The sequence below is a fragment of the Benincasa hispida genome, chromosome 12 (assembly GCF_027475165.1).
Source record: "Benincasa hispida cultivar pf3 chromosome 12, pf3_genome.v1.1, whole genome shotgun sequence".
In the NCBI taxonomy this organism is placed as follows: domain Eukaryota; kingdom Viridiplantae; phylum Streptophyta; class Magnoliopsida; order Cucurbitales; family Cucurbitaceae; genus Benincasa; species Benincasa hispida.
In genome coordinates, this window is record NC_143489.1 from 66,188,304 (window position 1) to 66,215,427 (window position 27,124).

The 27,124-nt window shown below is 34.2% G+C and overlaps 1 protein-coding gene across 1 annotated transcript; it reads right to left on the reverse strand.

Annotated features, from left to right (window-relative positions):
- Window positions 1-18,683: 18,683 nt before the first annotated feature.
- On the reverse strand, window positions 18,684-25,052 carry LOC120068122 (AMSH-like ubiquitin thioesterase 3). Its single transcript, XM_039019819.2, has 14 exons — window positions 24,575-25,052; window positions 24,260-24,324; window positions 24,090-24,165; window positions 23,807-24,007; window positions 23,508-23,608; window positions 22,964-23,066; window positions 22,820-22,863; window positions 22,324-22,639; window positions 22,107-22,196; window positions 21,956-22,018; window positions 21,413-21,487; window positions 19,797-19,859; window positions 19,289-19,341; window positions 18,684-19,193 (listed from the first exon to the last, which is right to left on the reverse strand). Exons 1-14 carry the CDS (start codon window positions 24,671-24,673, stop codon window positions 19,019-19,021), a joined length of 1,524 nt encoding a protein of 507 aa, XP_038875747.1. The 5' UTR covers window positions 24,674-25,052; the 3' UTR covers window positions 18,684-19,018.
- Between the last annotated feature and the right edge of the window lie 2,072 nt (window positions 25,053-27,124).

Genomic DNA, 27,124 nt, shown 5'->3' on the forward strand with positions numbered 1-27,124 from the left:
ACAAAGATTTTGTATAAGACTTGATCAGGAAGTGTTAACGTCACGTCATATAACGCCGTTCATGACAGAGACTTCACTTCACTAGAATGACCATAGGTAACATGACCTCAATCTTGAGTGAGTTGGGAATTCTTGCCTTCGAAGGGGGTCCTTTGATTTGCATGGGTGCGAGTGGCAAGGTCGCCGACTCAAACCTACCACTTTGGGGATTCGTCTGATTTGGGAGTTAGGAACTCAGCTACACAAGATGGAATTCACTCCTTCCCCGAAGCAGAGATAAGTAGATAGATTGCTCCCTTAAGGGCTGATCTCGGGGCTTGAATGATGTGGCACCACACACCTTCTCATGGCTCGAGAGGTGTCCACACATAGTAGGATATGTTGTATTATTCATTAGAAGGATCGGTGGTACTTAAGGAGTTAGATGTAACTATAGGGGCAAAACGGGAAATTGGCCCAGCTGTACTTACGAGCATCTGTGAAGGGTTATCGTACTGTTGATTGGTTATATCTGATGGACACAGACGAGTGGCAGATTTTGATGGAGTCTCTCTTTGATGCTGGGGAGATCCATAGACTGTGGTAAGAAGAGTTCAGTTGTCGGTCTTTAGTGGAATGCCTAGCAGTTAACGGATGGTAGATCTCGTGACTAAAGAGTTTAGTCAGCTATTCACATACCGTTGGAGCTTCGAGATAGGTCCATAAGGTCTCCTCAGTAGCTCAATAGATTCAAGTTGAGAATCGTTTTTTTGGGTCAGTTTGAAATGTTCAAATTGACAAGAGGGAGTTCGATTATATATGATATGATTGAACTAGTTAATTATATATGTTATGGTTGACTTTATGTATGAGATACATTAATTTGCAGGAAAATGGATATAAATATGATTTATATCTAGTGGAGGAGAAAACACTATGATTTATATGTGATATTAAACTATAGGTTAATAAATATAATATGATTATATTTTTTTTAATTGGGCAATTATGGGATAAATGGGCCGGCGTTTTCTCCATAACCATGTGTTAGTGGGAGGTTTCAATAAGTTTTCATAACTGAAAAATAAAATGAAAATCGTTTTTATTTTGCAAAAGATCACGTAATTTGCTCACGAGTTGTATACAGCCTATCGCATAGCAAACCAAGAGACTACACGATAACTCATCATTGCTACACAATCATATACACATGCGTCTCTTTCTAAACGATCACCTAAGTTTTACTAAATGATCATCTAGCGCCCGAGCATTTACTAAACGATCATTTATACGATCGCAATCTATTTACTACATGATCGTGTACATTCTTCTAAACGATCAAGCATTGGCTATACGATGTTCGTGTGGAGGTCATTGTATACAATCTTCCTTCCTCCCACCCTCTACCAAATTCCAAAAGAACCCACAGTTTGGATTCTCACACCGAGAATACCGAGGGTTCTAAGTAGTGGTGTCATCCTCATTGTTGCGGTGTTCGTGTAGAGGCCATTCGTGAGTAGACGACCGGAGATTTGGTGAACGACTGCTTGGACGTTCCAACGAGAGCAAGAGCAGTAGTTCGTATGGAGAGAAAGAGTTTTTGGTGAAGGAGTGTTCTTCAACTGGTACGTATTTCTTGTTCTCTTATTGTTTAGTTTTAAAAGCATGCCAGTAATTTGTAGTATATTGCATATATGTTCTGTTAGAATGTAAATGTGGTAATTATGTAACAATTTATTTGGAACGATCCACTTCTGCTCAGAGGTACTCTTGTATAAAAGATCCTTTAGATGCTCGATTGCTTGCTACTCGATCCTCGATCAGAATTCCCTTCTTCGTCTGACTAGTCTCTATTAAATCCTCGATGCAATTCAATGACAATAGAACTAATACTCGATCATACTCGACGGTTCTTGAACGATACTCCGTGCAACTCAAAAGTGAAAACTACTCGGATTAGTGTCCTAATTCTCCCGGTGGTCTCGTAGTTTGTAAACATTTTGTACACATATTGTTATTAATAAAATAAATGTTATTTTAAAGCATTTACTCAAATCCAATAAACTAAGATCCGTAGTTATTTCATGTAGTTTAAGCATGTATGTGAGACATACAAGTGGATCATGCCTTAAGTAATAACCTAAATGGTCTGTATTAGATGGATAAAGGAAAGATACCTTATCCTGTTGACAATACGGATACGACCCGTTTTGTAGATGTTACAAGTTTTGTAAAGTGATACAAATGGTTTGATCTTGACCATTCATATGGAGACATGCGAGCGGGGGCATCCTATACAAAGAGTTTGTACAAAACCAGACCACGAGATGATTAGTCTCTTTATATAACGCCGTTGATAATTGAGACTTACATCTCACTAAAATGACCATAGGTGATATGACCTTAATCCTAAATGAGTTGGGAACTCTTACCTATAAGGGCGGTCCTTTGATTTGTATGAGTGAAAGTGGTCAGATTGCCAACTTAACAAGCCTACCATTTTGGGGATTCGTCTGATTGGGGAATTGGGAACTCAGTTATACAAGATGGAATTCACTTCTTCCCCGAAGTAGGGGTAAGTAGATAAATTACTCCCTTAAAGACTGATTCTGGGTCTTGAACATAGTGGCCACACCCTCTCCTGGTCCGAGAGGACTTAGTCATAGTAGGACTATGACTTATTGTTCATTAGAGGAATCAATGGTACTTAAAAAGTTAGATGTAACTACCCGAGGCAAAATGGTGAATTGGCCTGGTTGTACTTATGAGCGATTTATGAAGGGTCATCGCACTGTTGTTTGGTTATATGGACACAAAAATATATTTGTAATACAAAGAGTGCAGCTGTCAGTCTTTAGTGAAGTGACCAACAGTTAATGGATGGGTAGATCTCGTGATTAAAGAGTTTAATCAGTTATTCATGTACCGTTGGAGCTTCAAGCTATAGGTCCATGAGGTCCCCTTGGGAGCTCAATGGGTTCAAGTTGAGAATCAGATTTTGGGTTAATTTGAAGTGTTCAAATTAACAAGAGGAAATTCAATTATATGTGATATAATTGATATGATGTATTAGATATATTAATTGGAGGAATTAATATAAATATGATTTATATTAAATACCATAAAATAGAAAAAGAACTATAGTTTATATGTTTCATATGATGAAATATTAAACCTATAGGTTATAAATATAATATAATAAGTTGGTTATTATATTTATTTATAACATATTAATTATATGATACTTAATTATTCTTTTTCTCTAATAACTGAATTGAGTGGAAGGTTATTAGAAGTTTTATGGTAACTTTGAGATAAAAGGAAAATGGTTTTAAAGAAAAAATTAGATTGATGATTCATTCGGAATGATCTCACAAAAAGGCTATCAAGTAAAAAGGTTTTACTAAGCGATATCATAGAGAGCATACATGATCAAACTACGAGTTTACTATACGATAGTTACTTGCTTAATCTTTGCTACACGATCGAGTAGCAAAGTCTATACGATAGGCTTCCATCTTCTAAATGATCGAGTATTTTGTCTATACGATAAACAATCTTCATCTCCCACTTGCTCGATCGTCTACTCAATCGTCTAACTCCTGCTTTTCTCAATCCAAAATCATACAGAGCCTACAACTTCTAAATTCTCACATCGAGAATACCAAGGTAGCCATTGTGGTGGTGTTCTAATTTCGTTCAAGGATCGAGTTGGATTCAACTGGGATCGAGGTTCATTCAGACTTTCGTTGAGATCGTGTTCTGATCACTACGTTCGAGTTTGTGCGAATTGCACGATTTGCTAGATGATCAAGGGATACTTGAAGAAGAGTTGTAATTTCTATCCCTATTTGTTCCTTTATAAGGTTTGCATACTCTATCCCTGTTTGTTCCTTTATAAGTAGCATGTTGTAATTTTTAATTATGCATAATCGGTTATTCTTTCTCAATGGGATTTGGAATGATCCGCTTTCGCTCATTAGACGTCTATTTAGATTTCCTTAAAAAATGATGTACTCGGAGTTACTCGATAGCAATGAATCAATGCACAATTGACTCGATAATCTGAATACTCGATACGATTTGAAAAGAAAACGATTGATGCGCGATTTGCAGTAAAGAATTACTTGATTGAATAAGAAAGATAAGGGAAGAAGAAAAAGACACAATGTTTACGTGGTTCGGCAATAATGCCTACGTCCATGGGAAGATCTGAATTCTTTTTACTTAATGAAGATTGCTGACAGATTTTGATGTTTGTAGAAAACTAAGAAAATGATGATAACTCTGTAATTTGAATTTGAAATCAGTGGTATTTATAAGAGTATACCAGCTGACCGTTACAAATGTTAGTTATAACAAACAAAACCCTGAGATATATGAGTCAAAGTTTCTTCAAATTCTCCACCTTGACTCCAATGCCTTGCAATCTTCATGATCTTCCTGATTCTGACTTGTTTGTCTAACCCGTGTCTGGAAGCTCAAAACCAAACTGTTCTAAACATTTAAACAATTTAAGCTTCGTAACAGGTTTTGTTAACATATCAACTGTATTGTCAGAAGAATGGACTTTTAAAATTTTTATCTCCCCTGTCTCAATTTTATCTCTAATGAAGTAATATTTGATATCAATGTGCTTTGTTCTAATATGGAATTATAGATTTCGAGACAAACATATAGCACTTTGGTTATCAAAGTAGAGTTTCACTACTGTTTGATCTATTCCAAAGTCTTTCAGCAGTTCTTGAGCCACAAAGCCACTTTGATTGCTTTAGTTAGAGCCACATATTTAGTTTCAGTTGTAGATAAGGCTACTATAGGCTATAGTGATGCTTTCCAGCTGATTAGATTAGGACCAAAAAGGAAAAGGCAACCTGTTAAGGACCTCCTTTTGTCCAAATCACTAACATAGTCAGCATCAATATATCCATAAAGCTTTAGTTTTAGTTCAGCTGACTTTTGATAGACTAAGTTAGAGTTTTTAGACCAAACTAGATACCTTAGGATCCATTTAGTAGCCTCCCAACATATTTTACCAGGATTAGACATATATCTACTAACTAAGCTAGCTGAATATGAGAGATCAGGTCTAGTAGAAATCATTAAATATATTAGGCTTCCAACAGCTTGACTATAGGGTATGACAGCCATTTGTTTTTGGTATTCTTGGTCAGAATCCTGAGGAGAGTTAGCTGGGGAAAGCTTAAAGTGCTGGGCAATGGGTAAAATCACAGGTTTGGCATTATTCATGATGAACATTTTAAGGATCTTTTCACAATAATTGGACTGGTTGATGCTTAGAATAGACTCCTCTTTATTCCTATGGATCTCTATTCCTAGGACCTTGCTTGCTTCTCCTAAGTTCTTCATATCAAACTCTCTTTTTAAGAGGTTTTTAACATGAGTTAGATGTTCTTTAGACCTACCTGCCAGCAACATGTCATCTACATATATGAGTAGGTAAACTTTGTCTTTGTAAGAACCCGTGTTTACATAAGCACATATGTCAAATGAACTTCTTTTGAACCTAATGCTAGAAATATAGTCATTGAGTCTCTTATACCAGCATCTAGGTGATTTTTTTAACCCATATATAGACTTATTGAGTAAGCAAAAGAGATTTTCTTTTCCTTTTAACTTCAAATCCTTTAAGTTGCATCATATAGATTGCCTCCTCTAGATGTCCATGAAAAACAGTTTTTACATCTAGTTGATAAAATTCTAGATTATTTTGAGCAACTAAGGATAGAAGAAATCTTATGGAAGTCTGTTTTACAACAGGAGAGAAAATCTTAGCATAGTCTATTCCTTCCCTTTGAGTGAACCCCTTTGCAACCAATCTAGCTTTAAACCTAGGCTTTTGATCACATGATACTCCTTCTTTAAGTTTAAAAATCCATTTAGATGCAACAGGTTTATACCCTTTTGGTAGAGGAACCAAAGACCAAGTGTCATTCATCTTTAGTGAATGCATCTCCTCATTCATTGCCTCGAGGGTATAGGAACCAAGGACCAAGTGTCATTCACCTTTAGTGAATGCATCTCCTCATTCATTGTCTCAATCCAATCCCTTGCATTAGCACAATTTGTTGCTTCCTCAAAGGTTGTTGTTCTTGGCTAGAAGGAGCTACTACAACATTTAAAACTAGATTCATATAATTCATTTTAGTATATCTAGCTGGAAGTTTGATAGTTCTTCTTTGTCTATCCCTAGCTAGGACATATTGGCTTAAACCAGATTGCTCACATGTTGTCTCCTTATGTTCCTCTACATTTTCCTCAATTGTTATTAGGATGGCTAGTCTTATTTGGCTGCTCATATGGTAACTCCACCTCAAAACTGGTGTTGGATGACCCTTCTTCATCCTCTACCTTTTTCTCCTTTTGTATAAACATCTCCTCTTCCCTAAAGGTGATGTCTTTGCTTACTAAGAACTTCCTCTCAATAGGATGCCACATTTTGAACCCTTGACACCTTCTGTAAAGCCTACAAACATACACTTGACTGCTTTGGCCTTTAACTTTTCCTTGTTTTGGTGTACAAACCTTACACATCCAAAGACATTGAGGTTATTTAGGTTAGGAGGATGATTAGTCCACTTTTCCTCAGGTGTAAGCAAATCTAAAGTGTGTGAGGGCACCTATTTAAGGTATACACGGTATAAGATGCAACTTCTACCCAAAAACTTTTCCCTAAGATAGCATCAAATAGCAAACACCTAACCCTTTCCATTATGGTTCTATTTAACCTCTCGGCAACCCCATTTTATTGAGGTGTAAACCTCATTGTTCTATGCCTAGTTATACCATTCTCACTACAAAATTTATCAAAATGTCCATTGCAAAATTCAAGCCCATTATTGGTTCTAAAGTATTTTAACCTTTTAGATGTTTGATTTTCTATCAGTCTTTCTATTCTTTATACTTTACAAATACTTGGTCCTTAGTTTTAAGAAAGTATATCTAGCTTTTCCTAGAAAAATTATCTATAAAGGTTAGAAAATACCTTGGGCCATTAAGGCTTGGTGTAGGAGATGGTCCCCATAGGTCAGAATGGACATAGTCCAAAGCTCTTTTGATGGTGTGCTGAGATTTTATGAAGCTTTACTTTGTTTCTTTACCTAAAATGCAATGCTCACAAAAGAAAAGGTGCTCACTGATACCTTTGGGCAGAATCCTTGCTTGGACAAAACCTGCATCCCTTTCTTACTAATATGGGAGAGTCTTTTGTGCCACAAGTCAACCTTTGTTAAGCTTGTTGTTGAAGCTGTGTAGGCACTTGTCATCATCTCTACTCCTCTCACAATGTAAAGGTCATTGACCTTCTCACCAACCAACACAACTTTGAAATCCTTGATCACTTCAATAACTCTACCTTTTCCTCTACATTCACACCCAATGAAGTCCAACATGCCCAGAGATATCAAGTTTCTCTTGAACAAAGGTACATATCTAACATTTCTTAGAAGCTTGATTGATCCATCCTTTAACTTCAAGGACACTGAACCAACCCCGTTTATTTTGCAGGCTTCATTGTTGCCTATGCACATTGATTCTTCATCTATTTCCTTGTAAGCATTAAGCCAAGGTCTGAAAGGTGTCATGAGATAGGTACATCCGGAGTCTAGCACCTAGTCATGCTTCCCAAGAGGACTAATTTGGTTGGTTTGATTTCTGGTGGAGGCTAAGGCATCAAAGTAAAAATAGGAACCATCAACCACTGATGCTTCTGGTTGTTTTCCCTTCTGATCCTTCTCTTTTTCTTGGTTTTTCCTTTTCAGACTGTAGCAATCTCTCATTAGGTGACCTTTCTTCTTGCAGTAATTGCATCTCAACTTGGTTGTAGGCTTGTGCTCTTCACCTGACTAGTTTTTGTTCCTCTTAGACTGGTTCTGCTTGTTCTTCCCCTTGACAAACAACCCCTCTGCAATAGGCTGCTCCTTCTTGGCTGACTGAAGCTCTAACTCTCTTGTTCTTAAAGCTGAAATGATGGCATCAGTAGTGACTGATTCTCTGCTATACTTTAGAGTATTCTTTACCTCTTTATAGGATTCTAGTAGAGAGTTTAATAACACAAAAGCCTCATTCTCGTCGCCAATTTTCTCACCAAGGCTCTTGAACTCTGAGACTATCCTCTTGAATTCATCCAAATTTTCTGAAAGAGGCTTGGCATAATCCATCTTGAACGTGAAGAATTTCTCCCTCAGATACATTTTGTTGGGGAGATCCTTGGTGGCAAAAAGACCTTCTAGCTTGACCCACATCTTGTAGGCTATGTCTTGATTAATTACTTGCCTCAGAATACCGTTGCTAAGATTCAAAACCAGAGTCCTATATGCTGTAAGTTCCATGTCTTCTCTTTCTTATGCTGATATAGTGGTTGGCAGTGTTGATGAGTCCAAAAGGGCCTTGTGTGCTCTTTGATATCCAAGAATGGTTTGATTTTGGCCTTTCATAGGCCAAAATCGCCCTTCCCATCAAACTTCTTAATCTCATACCTTGCAACGGCCATTTCTAATTCAAACGAGTATTGAGTCTTCATTTCTTGAAAATCTTGAAGCTCCAAGAAAGATGACCTTGATGACCTTTAAATGCTCTGATACCAATAATTGTTGGGCTAATGACCCTTGACAAGTCCCAAATACTCAAGATCAATGTTGAAGAGATGAAGAAATGACTTAGAACAATTCTGCCAAATCCTCCATACTCGGAACTTGATGCTCGACTGCTTGCTAGAGATGTCCAATTTCTTCATGGGGACGGGGCCCAACGGGGCGGGATTCCCCAATTAGGTGGGGAATGGGGGAGGGAGTGGGGGAGAAAAATTTCCTGTGAGCTGAATGGGGACGGGGAATGCATTCCCAGTCCTCGGCCCCACCCTGTTCCCTGTTCTCGCCCCGATTAGCTTTTACATATTTATTTAGTATAGTTATTTAATGTTATGTTATTATTATTTTTATATAAATATTACATTTAAATTTCAAATTTGATTATTTATTGGGAAAGATAATGAATATGTTTAAATTGAATGTTTAAATTTCTACTAAAAAAAATCAATTAGCTTTTTAGGCCAAGGTTTGAGGAATTTATCTTTAAATTAAAATTTTCATATAAAAGTAACCATAATAAATAATTTGGTGATAAAGTTAATTATTTAATTAAAATTTGCTCACATTAATGATTTAAATTAATTTGTTATTTTACAAAAAAAAAAGGTAACGGGAAAAAAATTACCCGCGGGGAACCCGATCCCTAAGAATTTCCCGCGGGGAATCCCCGCCCCGATCCCCGAGGGAAATTTCACGTGGATGAGGAATGAAATGGGGAATGGGGACGGGGATGGGGAATGACATCCCTAGCCCTGCCCCGCCTTATGGACATCTCTAGTGCTTACTACTCGATCCTCGATCAAAATTCCCTTCTTTGTCTAACTAGTCTCTGTTAAATCCTCGATGCAACTCGATGACAACAAAACTAATACTCGATCATACTCGACGATTCTTGAACGATACTCGATGAAACTCGAAGGTGAAAATGATGTACTCAGAGCTACTCGATAGCAATGAATCGATACACGATTGACTCAATAATCTGATTACTTGATACGATTTGAAAACAAAACGATTGGCACACGATTTTATTGTTAGAGATTAGAACATTAAAACATAATTTTGGGGAAAACAATCTTTTCACCTTTTCTCTAAGAGATTTTATTGTAAAGTTCATCTTTCCATGCCACCCATTCTCATATATTGACTGTGGTGACAGTTTGCCACCATCTTCTCGCTTAAAACCCCTTTTCTCAAGCTCAATCATGTCTTTGCATCGTTGCAAATTCTAAAACTGACAACTCTATCCATTCTGTCACCATTATTTCCTTCCTCGGAGCAATTAGACTAGGTCTAAACACTAACGTTGCTGACGCCCTAATTCTCAAGTGGCAAGGTGATGGTCGTGGTTATACTTGTTAGCTTTAGGGCTTCAAATTTTTTGCTTCTTGTCTTAGTTTTTTTTTTTTTTTTAATCTTTCCAAATTGCATGATTTAATTTTTAGTGTGTTATTTAAATTTATCCTTGATTAAATTGTCTTTAAATTTGAAGTTATCATAGTTTGCCTGATTTAAGTTTTGTCTTGCATAAATTTTCTTTAATCAAATTAGTGGGTTAACTTTATTGAGCATTGTTTGAAGATAAAATTATTTTAGAAAAAAAAATTGGTAGTCAACCCTATTCACCCTTTCTAGTGTTGCCTTTAGATCCTACAATTGGTATCAGAGCGGGTAGCTCGGTTTTCTTATTTCAAAAAGGTTTTGTAATTTTTTTCTTGATTTTACATTCTGTTTTTTTAATCTTATTAAATCTGAAAATTTTCTAATTTTTGCAAAAATTTTGAAAAATTGAGTTTTAAAAGCTGTTTTCATTAGAAATTTTTTTCTTGAAAATTGGTTATTAAAACCTTATTTTTTTTCTCTACTTCTTAATCTTTGAAATCTTTTTTATTAAAATCCAAATTTTGGAAAAGTTTTCTATTAATGCTAAAGCCATGAACTGTCTGTTTTGTGCTTTATGTCCTGATGAGTTTAATCGAGTCTCTGCATGTAATTCTGCTTAAGAAATTTGGGATATGCTTAAAGTAACTTATGAAGGAACTAATCAAGTTAAAGAGTCAAAGATTAGCATGTTAGTTCATAATTATGAATTGTTTAAAATGGATGCAAATGAAACTACATCTGAAATGTTTACTAGGTTCACGAATATTGTTAATGCTTTGAAGGGATTAGAAAAATCTTATACCACATTTGAAAATGTGAGAAAAATTCTTAGATCATTGCCTAAGAGTTGGGAAGCTAAGGTGACGGCAATCCAAGAAGCAAAAGACCTCTCAAAACTTCCACTGGAGGAGCTCGTTGGATCTCTCATGACACATGAGATGATCATGAAGGCCAATGTGGAAGAAGATGTCAAAAAGAAGAAGAGCCTAGCATTAAAGTCCACTCAAGTTCAAGAGGACTCTGAAACTAAAGCTGAACTAAATGATGAGGAGTTCGCTTACTTGACCAAGAAGTTCAAAAAGCATTTTAGGAAAAGGAACTTCTCAAAGAAAGTCAACAATCAAGAAGGCAAAGGAAAAAAGAGCAGCAGAGATACAATCATCTGTTATGAATGCAAAAAGCCCGGACACGTGAAGTGGGACTGTCCTCAAAGAAAAGCCATTTCAAAGAAGAGCAGGAAGGCCATGAAAGCTACTTGGGACGAAAGCGATGAAAGCGAATCTGAAAGCAAGGAAGAAGTACCAAATCTGTGCATTATGACTTTTGGAGATGACGACGACGATGAGGTAAGTCCTAAAAACCTTACTTTTGATGAGCTCATTGATGCATAGTTAAAATTGAATTTGAAAAACTAGGTTGCAAATATATGTCTCTTAGGAAGAAAAATGCTAAATTAGCTCTTGAAAATAATAATTTATTAATTGAGCTAGATAATCTAAACGAGAAAAATGAGACATTAGGAAAAGATCTAGATTTATCTAAATCAAATTTGCATGCTTTAAAAGAAGAGTATAAATTATTAGAAAATAAAAATGAAGATATTTCAGCTACTCTTTTAAAGTTTACAAATGGAAAAAGAATTTAGATATCATGATGGGTAAGCAACAATGAATATTTGATAAAAGTGGCTTAGGTTATAAACCTCACCAAAAACAAAAGAAATTTACAAACTACTTTGTCAAAGAAGGTTCTATTATTTGTCATGCATGTAGAAAACATGGTCATAAAGCTTATGCATGCAATTTAAGAAAAATCAATATTATGAATGAAAAGAGATGGATTCCTAAATTTTTGTTAGCTAACGCCCATGGACCCAAACAAATTTGGGTACCTAAGGTTACATCTTGAGAATTAATTCTCTCAGGTATGTTTGAGATCTATAAAGAATAAGTGGTACTTAGACAGTGGATGTTCAAAACATATGACTGGGGACCACACAAAATTCACATACCTAGAAAAGAAATATGGAGGATACGTTACCTTCGGTGACAATAAAAAGGGTAATATTGTTGGCAAATGTAATATTAGTAACGGTTCGAATTTTCTTATTGAAAATGTTTTATTGGTTGATGGTTTAAAACATGATTTATTAAGTACTAGTCAATTATGTGATAAAGGATATAGAGTAATTTTTAGTGATAAAAATTGTACAATAGAAAATGCATGTGATGGAAAAGTTCTGTTTGTAGGAAATAGAGATAAAAATATTTATACTATTGATCTATTAGATTGTCCTATAGTAGAAAATAAATGTTTATCTGCATTACATGAAGATTTGTGGTTATGGCATAGAAGGTTAGGTCATGCTAGCATGTATTTAATTTCAAATATTTCTAAGAAATTCCTTGTTAGAGGTCTTCCAAAATTAAACTTTGAAAAAGATAAAGTTTGTGATGCTTGTCAAATGGGTAAACAAACTAAGTCTTCTTTCAAACCAAAGAAAATGGTTTCTACTTCTAGACCTTTGCAACTGTTACATATATACCTTTTTGGACCTACTAGAGTTGCAAGTCTAAGTGGAAAACATTATGCGTTTGTTATAGTTGATGATTTTTCGAGATTTATTTGGGTTTTATTTTTATCTCATAAGGATAAAGCTTTAAAATCTTTTATTAGCTTTTCAAAAAGAATTCAAAATGAAAAAGGTTTTATGATTTCGAAAATTAGAAGTGATCATGGAGGAGAATTTGAAAATACTTATTTTGAAAATTTTTGTGAAGAAAATGGAATTTCTCATGAGTTTTCCTCTCCGAAAACACCTAAACAAAATGGTGTTGTAGAAAGGAAAAATCGATCTTTACAAGAATTAGCTACCTCCATGCTTAATGAATATGATTTACCAAAATCTTTTTGGGCTGAAGCTATTAATACTGCATCTTATGTAATGAATCATGTTTTAATAAGACCTGTTTTAGATAAAACTCCTTATGAGCTTTTTAATAATAAAACTCCAAATATTAGCTATTTCAAAGTCTTTGGTTGTAAATGTTTTATTTTGAAAACAAAGGGAAACTTGGAAAGTTTGAGTCAAAAATGGGCATTGGCATATTCTTAGGATATTCTACATGTAGTAAAGCATATAGAGTTTTTAATAAAAGAACTCATGTACTTGAAGAGTCAATGAATGTTGTTTTTGATGAAACACATGTTGCCACTAATAAAGTTTATGAATTAGAAATACCTGTTGAAGATCTTAGTATTAAAGATAGGGAAGCAGTATCAAATGAATCTTAGAAAGAGCCAGAAAAATCCCTCCCTCAGGATTGGAGATTCTCCACTCACCATCCTTAGGAGTTAATAATATGTGATGTATCTCAAGGGGTAAGAACTCGCTCTTCTTTAAATGCTTTCAATAATGTTGCTTTCGTGTCTCAAATTGAACCAAAGTCTTTTAAAGATGTTGAATCTGATGAGTTTTGGTTAATTGCTATGCAAGAAGAATTAAATCAATTTGAAAGAAATAATGTGTGGGAACTAGTCCCGCGTCCTAGTGATCATCCTGTTATAGGTACTAAATGGATATTTAGAAATAAAATGGATGAATCTGGTAATATTGTTAGAAATAAAGTTAGACTAATTGCTCAAGACTATAGTCAAGAAGAAAGATAGATTATGAGGAAATATTTGCTCCTATTGCTAGATTAGAATCTATTCGCATGTTGTTTGCATTTGCATCTCATAAGAGTTTTACTTTATTTCAAATGGATGTAAAAAGTGCTTTCTTAAATAGTTTCATAATGGAGGAAGTGTATGTTGAATAACCTCCTGGTTTTGAAAGCTTTGATAATCCACATCATGTTTTTAAATTAAATAAAACATTTTATGGTCTTAAACAAGCTCCTAGAGCTTGGTATGACCGTTTGAGTAAATTTTTGCTAGAAAATGGTTTTAAAATGGGACTTATTGATACTACTCTTTTTATCAAAATTAAAGATAATGATAGTTTATTAGTGCAAATCTATGTTGATGATATTATATTTGGTGATACTAACTCTTCTCTTTGTGAAGAATTTTCTAAGTGTATGCATAGTGAGTTTGAAATGAGCATGATCAAAGAACTTAAATTCTTCCTTGGGCTTCAAATTAAACAACTTGAAGATGGAATCTTCATAAATCAAGAAAAGTACACAAGGGATCTACTCAAAAGGTTTAAGTTCGATAATGCAAAAGTAGCAAAGACCTCGATGAATACCACTATAAAGCTTGATAAGGATGAAAAAGGTAAAAATGTAGATATTAAAGCTTATAGAGGTATGATCGGATCCTTGCTTTACTTAACTGCGAGTAGGCCTGATATTATGTTTAGTGTATCATGTGTGCTAGATTTCAATCATGTCCTAAAGAATCGCACTTGCATGCTGTAAAAAGAATTTTTAAATATTTGCTTAGTACCGTTGATTTAGGCTTATGGTATCCTAAAAATGCATCTTTAAATTTGATTGCATATTCTGATGCTGGTTTTGCTGGTAGTCTAACTGATAGAAAAAGTACTAGTGGAACATGTCATTTTCTAGGTAGTTCTTTAGTATCTTGGTATAGTAAAAAGCAAAATTCTATTGCATTATCTAAGGCTGAATATATTGGTGTTGCTAGTTGTTGTTCTCAAGTTTTATGGATGAAACAAACGTTGCATGATTTTGGTTTAAATTTTGAACAAGTACCAATCTTTTATGATAATACTAGTTCAATTAATTTAACTAAAAATCTCATTCAACATTCTAGAACAAAGCATATAGATATTAGACATCATTTTCTTCGAGAGCATGTGCAAAATAAGAATATTGTCATTAATTATGTTAATATTGAGAACTAGGTAGCAGATATTCTTACAAAGGCTTAAATAAAGAAGCCTTTTGTAAAAATAAACTTGCACTTGGTATTATTAGAATTGCCTAATTATGTTTGATAGGGGGAGCATTATTCATATTTCTATGAATTTATGTGTTATAATTTATTGAGGGGGAACATTATTTGTATGATTAAGGGGGAGAAAAATCACTTGTATATCTTTTTGTTGATAACAAACGGGGGAGAAGTATTTTTGGTATATGGTGGTTTGTCATCATCAAAAAGGGGGAGATTGTTAGTTTTAGGGCTTTAATCAAACCAAGTATTTTGATGATAACAAATTCAGATTTTTATACTAATTTTTAGTGTTTCAGAGTCACTCTCTTGTAGAGCTCGGAAAGATGATTCCAACGCAATTTGAATCACTCAAATCGGAGTTCAAACGAGAAAGTTATAAGCAAAAGAAAATTAGAGAGGAAATCCAACATGGCAGTGACACGTGGCACCTTGCTGACGTGGCATCCGACGTGGCACACAAACGGTCAATATTGATGACATGGAAGCTGACGTGGCACATAATGTGGAGGTGACATGGCAACTGTAGACGAATGAGATAATGACAAGTGGCAGTCACCCAACTTTACGCGCGGACGCACGCGTGTGCCGCACGTGCCTGTGGTTTCTTCACAGAATGCGGCGCGTGACGCTCAATCTCCTCTCCTGTGCGCGTGGTGCTCATATCATCTGGCTATTTTTTATTTTCATTTTCATTTTCTTATTTTTCTTTAATTTCTTGATCCAATTTTCTCCAAATTCTCACCAAATTTCAGCATTTTCAAATTTGATTTCCTTTCTAAATTTTCATCATTCAAATCCTTTTTATTCTCAAAATCTCAATAATTTCAATCTTTCAAAATTCCTTTTCAAATCCTTTCATTTTCTATTTTTATTCAATCTCCACCCTTCATTTGTAATCATATCCAATGGCCAAAATTTATCCCCATCGCCTATAAATTCGACTTGATTTTACTCTTCATGGACACACAAAAAAGCTATCAAGTCTTAAGCTCTCAATTCTCTCTACTCTCAAATTCTTGTCCTCCTTGCTCCTAAATTGGCCTAGAGTTATTTTTGTGAGTTATTGCTTTTTTTTAAAAAAAAAAAAATTGGGAATTATATTAAGGTGTGGGTACACTTTGGGTTGTGAGAAAAAGAAATTGGTTTGATTCTTAACCAGTAAAAAGGATCTTGGGTTTCTTAGTGAAATACCTAAGAAGGAATCTTGGAGGGTAGAGTAGGCAATTTACCGAACCACTATAATTCTCGGTGTTTTCTCTTCCTCCCTCTCTTTTATTTCTTGTTTTCAAATTTTTTTGCTTCTTGTCTTAGTTTTTTTTAATCTTTCCAAATTGTATAATTTAATTTTTAGTGTGTTATTTAAATTTATCCTTGATTAAATTGTCTTTAAATTTGAAGTTATCATAGCTTGCATGATTTAAGTTTTGTCTTGCATAAATTTTCTTTAATCAAATTAGTGGGTTAACTTTATTGAGCATTGTTTGAAGATAAAATTATTTTAGAAAAAAAAAAAAATTGGTAGTCAACCCTATTCACCCCTCTAATGTTGCCTTTAGATCCTGATTTCACTAAATCTAGTGAAATCTAGTGATGGCGGTAAGATCTTGAGATTTGAGGCCAAGAGAGAATCCAATTGAAGAGTCAATTTGGTTGATCTCGAGTCCGAATAGATTTGAGAACACATTAGATCGACAAAAATAATTTGCTTTCAAATTGTAGGAACCAAATGTCGATTGTTTGTTATGTCGTGCAAGATCCAATGTCTTGAAAGAAAATTTGATGCTAAATCGCATATGCCAGTCGCTCCCCAAGGTTAACACAACTCCAAGCTCAAGTGTGCACTCGTCGGAGAAAGGATTGGAATTATTGGAAGAGTATGCTCAGAACAATATAGAAAAACAGTAGAGAAGAAAAAAATAGATTCATGTCCACTATTTGTGAAGAAGATGAAGATACCAGCTAGGGCATTCCAATGGACAAAAAAACGAAGAAACCATTTTAGATCCAACCATTATGATATAATTTAATGTACGACGTTTTAATCCTTTCCCTCTTTACTTTTGCTATAGACCTTGGCCTAAGTCATTCCCAACTACTGTTAATTTGAGAAATGACAAGTTGATTCGTGATTGATCAAAATTTTTCATTCAATAGACCTATTAAACATTTTTTTTAATAAGCTCATAGACTAAAGAGATGCACATATAATTATTACGGGTCATATTCACTTGTTAAAGTTTAAAAGCTAAATAGGTTGTAATTTAACCTAAGGCTACTAATAAAATGCAATCGAATCGAAAAGACTCGACATTAGAAATGGCAGGAAAAAGCTATACTGTGGACATTCGCATATTTTAGAAAATGTATTTAACTTCTAAATATTTATATAGTCGAAAATACTTTTAAAATTTTTTGTAAGAAAAACATTTCAAATTACAAGAAGAAATTTTCTCAATTTAAAACGATTTCCAACGAAAGTTTCCTCCAGCAGTTTGAAATGCTTTCTGAGAGTTCTTTAAATTTCGATTTCAGGGGGAAAAACTTTCAATTATGATGCAAATAGACGAATAAAGGCAGATAAAATTGAAATATTAAAAAATTGAACTTTAAAAGTTGTTAAAAGAATATTATTTGAGGGTTCTTTCGGAAATTGATGCAGCCACAAATGTATAAAAGCTAAAATATTTGTGACATTAATTACAGCACCATTCACATAATTTGATGCGACAGATGCGTAAAAATTCGGTGTGTAAATAATTTATGATATGTTTTTAGTTGTTACTACAATTTAAAATTTTCAAAAAAAGAAAAAAAAAGAAAAAAAAAAGAAGGAATCTTCATGTAATTTTTATAAATAATCACATACAATCAAATTTTTACTGAATTTTACATGAGCTATCGTGTCAATATGGAACTTTCTTTTTAAACCAAGGCTATTTTCTATTTGGAAAGAAGTTTCTTTTTCAACCCAGGGTATTTTCTAAATCAAATGTGAAACATTAAAAGTAAACATGAAACTTCTGAAATTTTAGTGGCATAATTGAAAATGTATATTTTCCATATTTTAACCAAATTGAAAAACAAAAAACAAAGTTTTCCTTTCATCCCAAAAGAAAAAAAAATAGAGACAAATAATATTTTTCTTCTTTCATGTTTGATGGAGATGGCAACCATGAGAGGGAGGGAGAAAGAAGAGAAGAGGAAAAACGGGAAAAACGAATAAATTATATACTGAAAAATATCACAGCTTTCCCTTAGGAATTAAGGGAAAACCTAATAGAGGTCCTCCTATAAAGCAAATCTCAGAAAATAAAATTGTTGAGCTTGAAACTTCACGAAACCAAATGCAATCTAAATCAAAACCTTACAGACCATAAGTGTATTTTTCTCTAATAAAACTTAGGCATCAAAGAAACTCATAATATGAAATTCTACGTAGTAGGATCCCATAGTGAATACTCCACTGGTATGAAAAGTTCTTAATGTTAGTTGGTACCCATACCTACGGTAGTTACTTGTTTCGAAGCTATATTAATGATGAGGAACACAATTTTGCTATTTTACTAACACTTGTACTTCCTATTTTACTAACACTTGTACTTGCTTAGCTATTCCACCTGAGCCTCAAGAAAAAGAACTACTACCCCCTTCTGGTATTCCAATCAAAGTAACTATAAACGGTCATCGTGAAATTGAACTAATCCCCTCAAATTCCTTTATTTTAAAAGATTACATCACAAAAATAGGGAAGAAAATTTAAATCTATAATTTGTTGGAGAGTAGAGATGCAATAAACCCCAAAATAATACCATATCACAAATAATGTCCACAACAGAAGTTTACATGTAAAGATGGTAAAAACTGCCCCAGAAAAGAGATGAAGTTATCATGTACATTATATAACTTGAAGCTATTCTTTCAACAAAGAGTAACCTTAATCTAAGAGATCTTCGGCACAACAAAGGCTTATTATAGCCACCGTCCGAAGTCTCGCAACAATGCCAGTAACTCAATTGGATTTGCAAATTACAAAATTTACAGAGCGGTTGTTGGAGTGTAAGTCTTCACCTATTTCCAGGGTGCTATACAAGTTCCCTTAAATAGTGTCAGCAATCAAAATTTTACCTCAGATCGATAACGTCAAACTTTGCGTTTGGATTCATCAAAACATGAGAGCAGTGTTCATAGAGTGGACTCCCATCTTCAGGCTCCTCGTGGGGATGAAATCCACGCTGTTGACAGTTGCGGATGACCGACACACCACCTGGATCAGACAGATGAAATATTCCATATGGACTGCAACAGTATTGACAAATGTTAGCCAATGTTACAAATACAAGATCGGAGAAATGAGAACGGTTAGTTGAATAAATGGAGGGGGGGAAATGCACCTTGACGCATCAGTTGGAGCCATGACGATTGCAATTGCTTCTGGTAGCATAATCTGAAGAAGCCAAAATTTCCTTAGAAGAGGCAGAAGAAACTAGAACAGGAAGAAAAAAAAATGCAAACCGGCAAAACCACAAAGCTTTTCCGTTAGTTGTGAAGGTTAAAAGTTTTCACAAGTTAGCACTCCTATTTCATGATGGAACCTTTTACAATATGAAAATAACTAAGGGTTTGTTTGAATTGACTAGAGAAAAATAGTGTTCTTTTAAAGAAAAAACATTTTTATTTAAACTCTTTTGAGAAAAACTATTTAAAATACACTTTGAAAGTATCTCAAAAGCTATTTTGAGTGGTTGCTAAACACTTCAATTTTTTCTAAAATGATTTATTTTGAAAATTAAATACTTGAAAAGTTAAACCAAATACATATCCTAAACCTATTCTGTGAGTGGATACTCAGAAAAAATAGATTGTTCTGAAGAGCAAAAATTAGTAGAATTGTTATCTTACCTGGTATGAGTAATGCGTGTGCAAATCCACAGACGACATGAAACAGGTTTGTGATGGATGTGTCTGAGAATCAAACCAGAATCAGAAAGAGGTAAAACAGAAGGTTCTTGAACAAATAATACGACCAAATAGAAACTTTAACGCCAAAAAATCATATATTCTCGAGAAAATATATAATGGAAGTTATATCCCACTGTTCTACTTTGCATTTTTATATTTATTTTTTAAGAATCCACACTTTAATGGAAATAAATAAAAGAATATACAAGGCACACAAAAAATACGTCTAAAAAAAAAAGTGCAACCCTAACTTTAGAAAAGAATAGGACTCCAATCCAAGAGAATGAGACCAAGCTCATAATATTACAATAAAAAACCTAGTGACTGATGGCCACAAGGAGTAGCTAACCTAGCTATCTCTCAAGCTTTTTTCACCCGCTCTCTCCACTTATCTAAATATTTTATTGTTCCTCTCAATCTAAATGCCCCACAAGACTGCATACCAAGTCAAGGCATCACTGCATAGCCAGTCAACTTAAGTGAAATAATGCAAGGTATTAATTATAAAGAACGGTAACGATACTCTCTCCACTTCTTATTAATGACAGTAAGAAGTGCATGCCCAATGCACACTAAAGTCTCCCTATTTACATATTGCTTGATGTTTGCACATAAAATTGCGAAGAGTTGGAAAATATTTCCCAAGGAAACTCTACGAATAACATCCTATCAAGGAAATGTTTTGCTTTCCATCCTTGGACTGAATATAGTCCGATGAGTATTCTACGGTAACCCTATAAGATGAGAAGATAAGCACCATGCAAAAACGCAAGGATCATAAAGAAGACTAGAGGCAGGAGAGTCTTTTGGATAGTTATGAGCAATGTTTTAAAAGGCTAAAGCTGGACTTGAGGCTTTTTCTCTCGAAGAGGCGAGGTGGTATGAGGCATAAGCCTGAAGTAATGAATTAAAAACATTTTACAAATCATAAATTGGTACTAAACTTGATAGTCATATAAAAAGTATAAATAAAAAAATTCACCCCCATAATTTTCACTTAATCAAATATTTCTAAAAGCCTCTATGCATTTTCAAAAAGACACAAGTCTCGAGGCTAAAACTGTCTTGCCTTGAGACAAGCCTCAAGGTGTAAGCCTCAATAGCTTTTTAAAATAATGGTTATGAGCTGTTGTGGGTAGTTATGGGCAGTTATGGATGGTTATGGATGGTTATACTTGTAGGTAGCTGCATTGTCTAATGTTATGTTTGTCTATATGTGGAATGTGGTTTGTCCATGGGCAAAAATGAGTCAACTTTGGTGAGAGAGTAGAGTGTCAGACCTCTTGAATGTCTATCTAGATTGTGACCTTTTCTTATGTGCAAGAGAATATTACCGCAATTTGTCTTCTGTTCTATCTGTATCGTAAATCATAAAGGGACTATGGAGAGCATGCGATGAACAGTAAATACAAAAGCAAATTAATTATGAAGCACCAATAGAATTCAGATAACCAACTTTTCTAATTTTGTGTTCCCAAATTCTGGAAACAAAGATTCTTTTTTGGTAATAATCAGATTCATAAACTATCTATTGCATAGAGAGCCAACAAGCTTACATGGATCCAACCAAGAGGGAAAAGTGATAATCTGTCTTGAACTTCAAATATTTCCTCTTCGTTCAACGTCTGACACTGAACATTACAAAAAAAGAAAAAATGCTTTCTAAGTATTGATTAAAGGCAACAGTTGTAACTAACTTAAGCTTAATCAAGTAATCCTCAAGTCAACCCTTACCATATATGAACCAGCAGCATAGGAATGTACATAAAAGTAATAGAACATGCACAAGACATAAAACAATTCTACGTATTGATTAAAGGCAACAGTTGTAACTAACTGAAGCTTAATCAAGCAATCCTCGAGTCAACCCTTACCATATATGAACCAGTAGCATAGGAATGTACGTAAAAGTAATAGAACATGCACAAGACATAAAACAATTAAAACTCAAACATATGCACAACCTACTTCAGCTTACATGTTCAAAGCTACAATCACCAGTCAAATGAAAACCAAACATTCAAAGGCAAGGAAAAACAATAACATGGAATGCATGGCTATTTAAACTTGAAACAATTGAAAAGTAAATATAATCTTACGGAATCTGATGTTGATTCTTGCTTTGGGATTATGAGCGTAGATATGTAAAAAACCCTGTTTTTCTGCAATATATAACGATGTATGAGAACAATATTAGAAAATCTTTTTTAAAAAATTACATTAAAGTTTAAACCATTAATTTGCTCTTACCAGAGAGCCAGCTAAAACACCACAAGTCTCCAGATTCTTATTTGTATTTTCCCGAGCCAATCTCAAGAAATCATCAAGCATTTTTACTGGCTGCAGCAATAAGTAAAAGTATGTTTGCAGATAGACATGGCAAAAGGAATCACTACATAGCAAAGGAACGTAGTGAATAATTAATTGCTTTCTGAAGTTAAACAATGATGAAAAAGAAAATGCCTACAATGTGTAAACGTTGAAATGATTCAGATTCATCCAGAGATTGTTTTGCCACTCCAGGTCTTGGATCCGCAACTTTAGATGGGGGAATCGTCGCATACTCCTGCTGAACCTTAGCAAGAACAGGAGGAGGAGAAGGTTGTTTGACCAATGGGAAAGGATCCTCCCTTGCTTCTGTTATCAACGGAGGAGTAGACATGTCTGCGGGATGAGGCCATCTACCATCATCTAGTGAGAGCACTGACTCCATCATCGACATAACACCTCCTGGACCACTATCTTTATGTGCCACTAGATCACATTGTTCAATTTGATTCAGTCTGAAAGAATTCGAAGGTTCCAGATAAAACATTTCAAAAAAAGATGATCAAAGGAAAAGTTAACAATACCAAGATATTAATATCATTACGTGTTTGTCATCAGGAAAGTAAATATTCAAAACACAGAAGACAAGGATTTTAAATATTCAGATACTAATATGAGTTATACACGCCTCTAACCTTGAATCCTCAGGCGTAAAATCCTGATTTCTTGGATATTGAATCTGTAAAGAACAATAGGATTAACCTGTTAATGAATTTCAGAGTCGGCAGAAACAAAAGAAACAACATAAAAAATAATAATAATAATATGCAATAACTCACCTTATCTGTACTTGGTCCCTTCCATTGGCCCTGAAGACCACTGGGTCCCAAAATAGAATGTCTAGACAAAGTTTCGGGTTTGGGGAGCGGTACATTAAGAGACCTGCATATTTCCAGCACCAATAATCAGATCCTTCGTCCGTATTTACTAAAATTGGTGACGAGATGAGTATGCCTACAATTTTATTCTTATGGCCTCCATTCAAGTTATGACAATATATTATTTATAGCCCTTGTACTAAAGACACAGTCTTTCAATTCAATCTTGAGACCAGCGGCAGAAGATCTTTGACATTATCAACATACTTTCTCATTTTCAGTCAACTATGTTCAGAATGCAACTTGTAGCCAGTGTCATTCTATCTTCTACTCTCTAACTAGCTACTTGAACTACAAAATGACCTCTTCTGGCTTACACTAAAATATGAATATTGGAGTGATTTATCTCCATACATCATCAAGAGAAGTATTTGTTTTTTGCTTCTATGCCCTTAATGGATTTCTATAAGCATGCATGAAATAAATGGGCAAGAAGTATACTCACAGGCTAGAGAACTTATTCTCAATCCTTAAGGAATTTGATTGTGAAACATGACCTCGGTCATCACCGTACCTCCATGAAGATTGGGGACGGGAATTCGAATGCTATGAAACAAGAGGAGAGGGGAGGATGTGAATTACTAAAGTTAAATCACTAGCAATAGAACAACAGTCAAATGTCTATGGAGAAAGTTTGAAAGTAATCATAAAATAGAAACTGTAAATAACTGGTAGAAATTCCATTGATAACTGATGCATTTACAAGAGAAGGAAGTATCATTAAAAAAAAAAAAAGGTTGATACCTGCTTTTGATCCAAGACCAACGAATAATTTCCATTCGCGTATGGCTGTTCCATAGAAGAAGGCCGCAGACTGTTTGAAACACTTCCCTGCTCGTCAGGTGGTGGAAGACGAGGCCTTCCATACACTTTCTCCAGTTCATTCACTCGACGATCAAATTCAGGCTTCAAGGACTCAAGTTCATCTACTACACTCAATAGTTTCTGGCAGGACAACATGAAACAATATTAACAACATTCATACACCATTCTTGAAAAAGGAGCGAAATATGGAATTTTAACTCACCTTCTTATAAAATATCTTCTCCTTTGGGAAAAATGCTTGATAATCACGATGCCGTGGTATAGTTTCAGAAACCAAGCTGAGAAAATAAGAACAAGTTGAGAAGCGAATTCCTCCACAAAGAATCGACAACCCTAGGCAATGGAAAATACAAGTATGAACTAGACCCTTACCTTGAAAACCTAAGAAGTATAATAAACAAATCCACAACATTATTCTCCTCCCGATAAATATCAGCCTGCCATTTTAAGAAAACAACTCAATAATATCAAAATACAATAAGAAGCACGTAGGAAAAGGATTCATGGCAACCATAGCGCAATTCTAGTACTTAAACCACCGATAAAGAAAACTGCAACGAAAATCAATTCAAAATCCATGTAGAGAAAGAAAAAATTAAAAAAGCTTCGAATTAATCGTCAACCATTAACAATTCAACATCGATAATCAATCGTAACAATCGAAAACAACGGTTCCAGAAAGATCACCTGTTTTAAGAGATTATCGGCGATCCGGAAGTAATTCCGGAGGGGAATTCGATTATCAACGGCAACTTTCCGCGCCTCCCTATCGATGTTGATCTTCATCTTCAATTGAAGACAAAAGATAGCAATAAATCTGAAGAAGTCCCAGTAGAAACTCCTTTATGAACGAATCGGTGTCTCGTAAACCAGATTGATTTGCTTAAGCGCGAAGAATCAATGTGGGACCGAAGAATTGAAGTTGAAGCTGGAACTGGAATGTCGACATGATGAGGTTGCAGTCTTACAGGAGAGGGCTCAGGGCTTTGGCCATGAAATTTTCGAGAGGCGAATTCACAAGCACGACTCGCTACACGCAATTCTTCCTTTACGCAATCTGGACGGTTCGTCGATTTAACGATCTGTCGTATCATTTTTCGACATGTAGTTTCGTGCATAAAATCCTCCTCTCTCTCTTGTTTGTTGTGAAAATATATTTTTGTCTTCAGTTGTATGGGTTTCTTTTATATATATAGATGACCTAAAATTTGAAGGCTTTATAATGCCATTTGACCAAACTTTGAAAATAATGATGATCCTTTGTAGTTGTCAAAGTTCACTAACCGCGTCGGATACTGTATTCAATATTGTAAAGGACGACGATCGAATAAATGATCAAAACAGAACTACATTAGAAAAATGACCAAATAGAATTTTGTTTGTAAAAACGATCAAACAACTCATTTAGATCCTATTTAAATTTTAGCAATGGATAAAAATACCTTCACTGCCAAATTCCCATGATTATTGTGTTTTTAAAAAAAAAAAAAAAATCTAACTTAGATCTCATAAACTAAACCACTCCAACACTCCTAAACTTAAATTTTGAATATACCTATTGTGAAGCAAATAAAAAATAAATAAATTTACTTAAATCATGGAATTGTGAAATCGTGAATTATAAAATAACAACTAAAATAAATCTTGAATAGAAACAAAATCAAACAAAATTGCATGAATAAAAAATCATTCAACTATAAAAAGGTCAACAAAATTACTAGTAATTAAATTTGTGTCCAATCGATTTAGAAGGATTATAACAATCGATATTTGATTAATCTTCACTTAAAAAATCTATTTTAAATTGATTAATAATAATTTAATGAATTTTATAAGAATTACAATGTGTAATACAATACATGGTATTTGCAATGATAATTCACCAACACGGTAGGCACATAGAGGCAAAAATATTTAGCACATGGTTTTTGTAACTTACTGAAAATCTAAGGCCCATGCCGTAACCATTTGATTTTTTTGTTTTTATTTTTAAAAATTTAACCTATTTCATCTACATTTCTTATGCATCTTTCTTGAATACAATGATTAATTCTTAACTAGATTCCTAAAGAAAAACAATTTTTTAAAAACAATTTTTTTAGTTTTCAAAATTTGACTTGATTTTTTAAACCTTTGGTGAAAAGTAGATAACAAATAAATGAAGTTTAGAGTTGGAAGTAATATTCATAGGCCTAATTTTAAAAAACGAAAAGAAAAAAAATAAAAGATTACCAAACAGGACCTAAGTGTTCATGTGTTGGAATAACAAAAGGTAAAAAAAAATAATGTAAAGAAGACCTTAATAGATTTGAGAAAAATATGCAAATACTTGATTTAAAATTCACTTAAAATTGGAAAATTGGTAGAAGAATAATAGAGGCAAAAACATTTAGTGCACTCAAATACTTTGTATTTGCAACTCATCCAAAATCTATCCAGTGTTGGAATAACAAAAAAAATTAGTGTTAATAAGGCTTTAACAAATTTGGAAAAAAAAAATGCAAATACATGTGTTTGGAATGTTCCATTGAAAATCTCTTATCAATAACACAATTTATTTCTATAAGAAGGATAATGACACATTTCTTCCATCTTCAATTCTTTTGGTTAATATTTCAAAGATGTCTACATATTTTCAACGAAATTAGGAACACTTCCGACGCTATATTCTTGTAAGTGCTAGTATAAATAATGGGCCCTCAAATTTGTCTAACCCTTCAGTGTGTTCACTCATGACCACGATCAAGCATTTGACAAAATACTCGACAATCATAATGTACTTTTAAAGTTTTTCTTGACCCTACAAAACTCAAATCGCTCACCCCACCCTGTATTCTTGAAAACAATCAACATAATAACCTAAAAATTGTTGTATTACGTTAAGGGGGAAATTTGAAGGGAAGTCATGAATGAGAGTTGACAAAACATCATTGTATCAGGATATGCAAGTGAATACAATCATAGGTCTTCGACGACCACAACAAAGTTATGCATTTCAATGTTGTGTAGATTGTTATTACACTTGGTTTTGTAGTTTATTAATTAGTTGAAGAAGTGAAAAGACTTGATGATTAGGTAAAGGAATACAACTCATGGATGTAAAATGATGCAATTTGCGAAAGACTCACAATCCATGAATGTAAAATGATGCAACTTGTGGAAAGTCACATGTCAATCATTCACACATTGAATTATGCTTAGTGGCTCAAAATAGGCTTTAAATTTGGTAGTTTATTC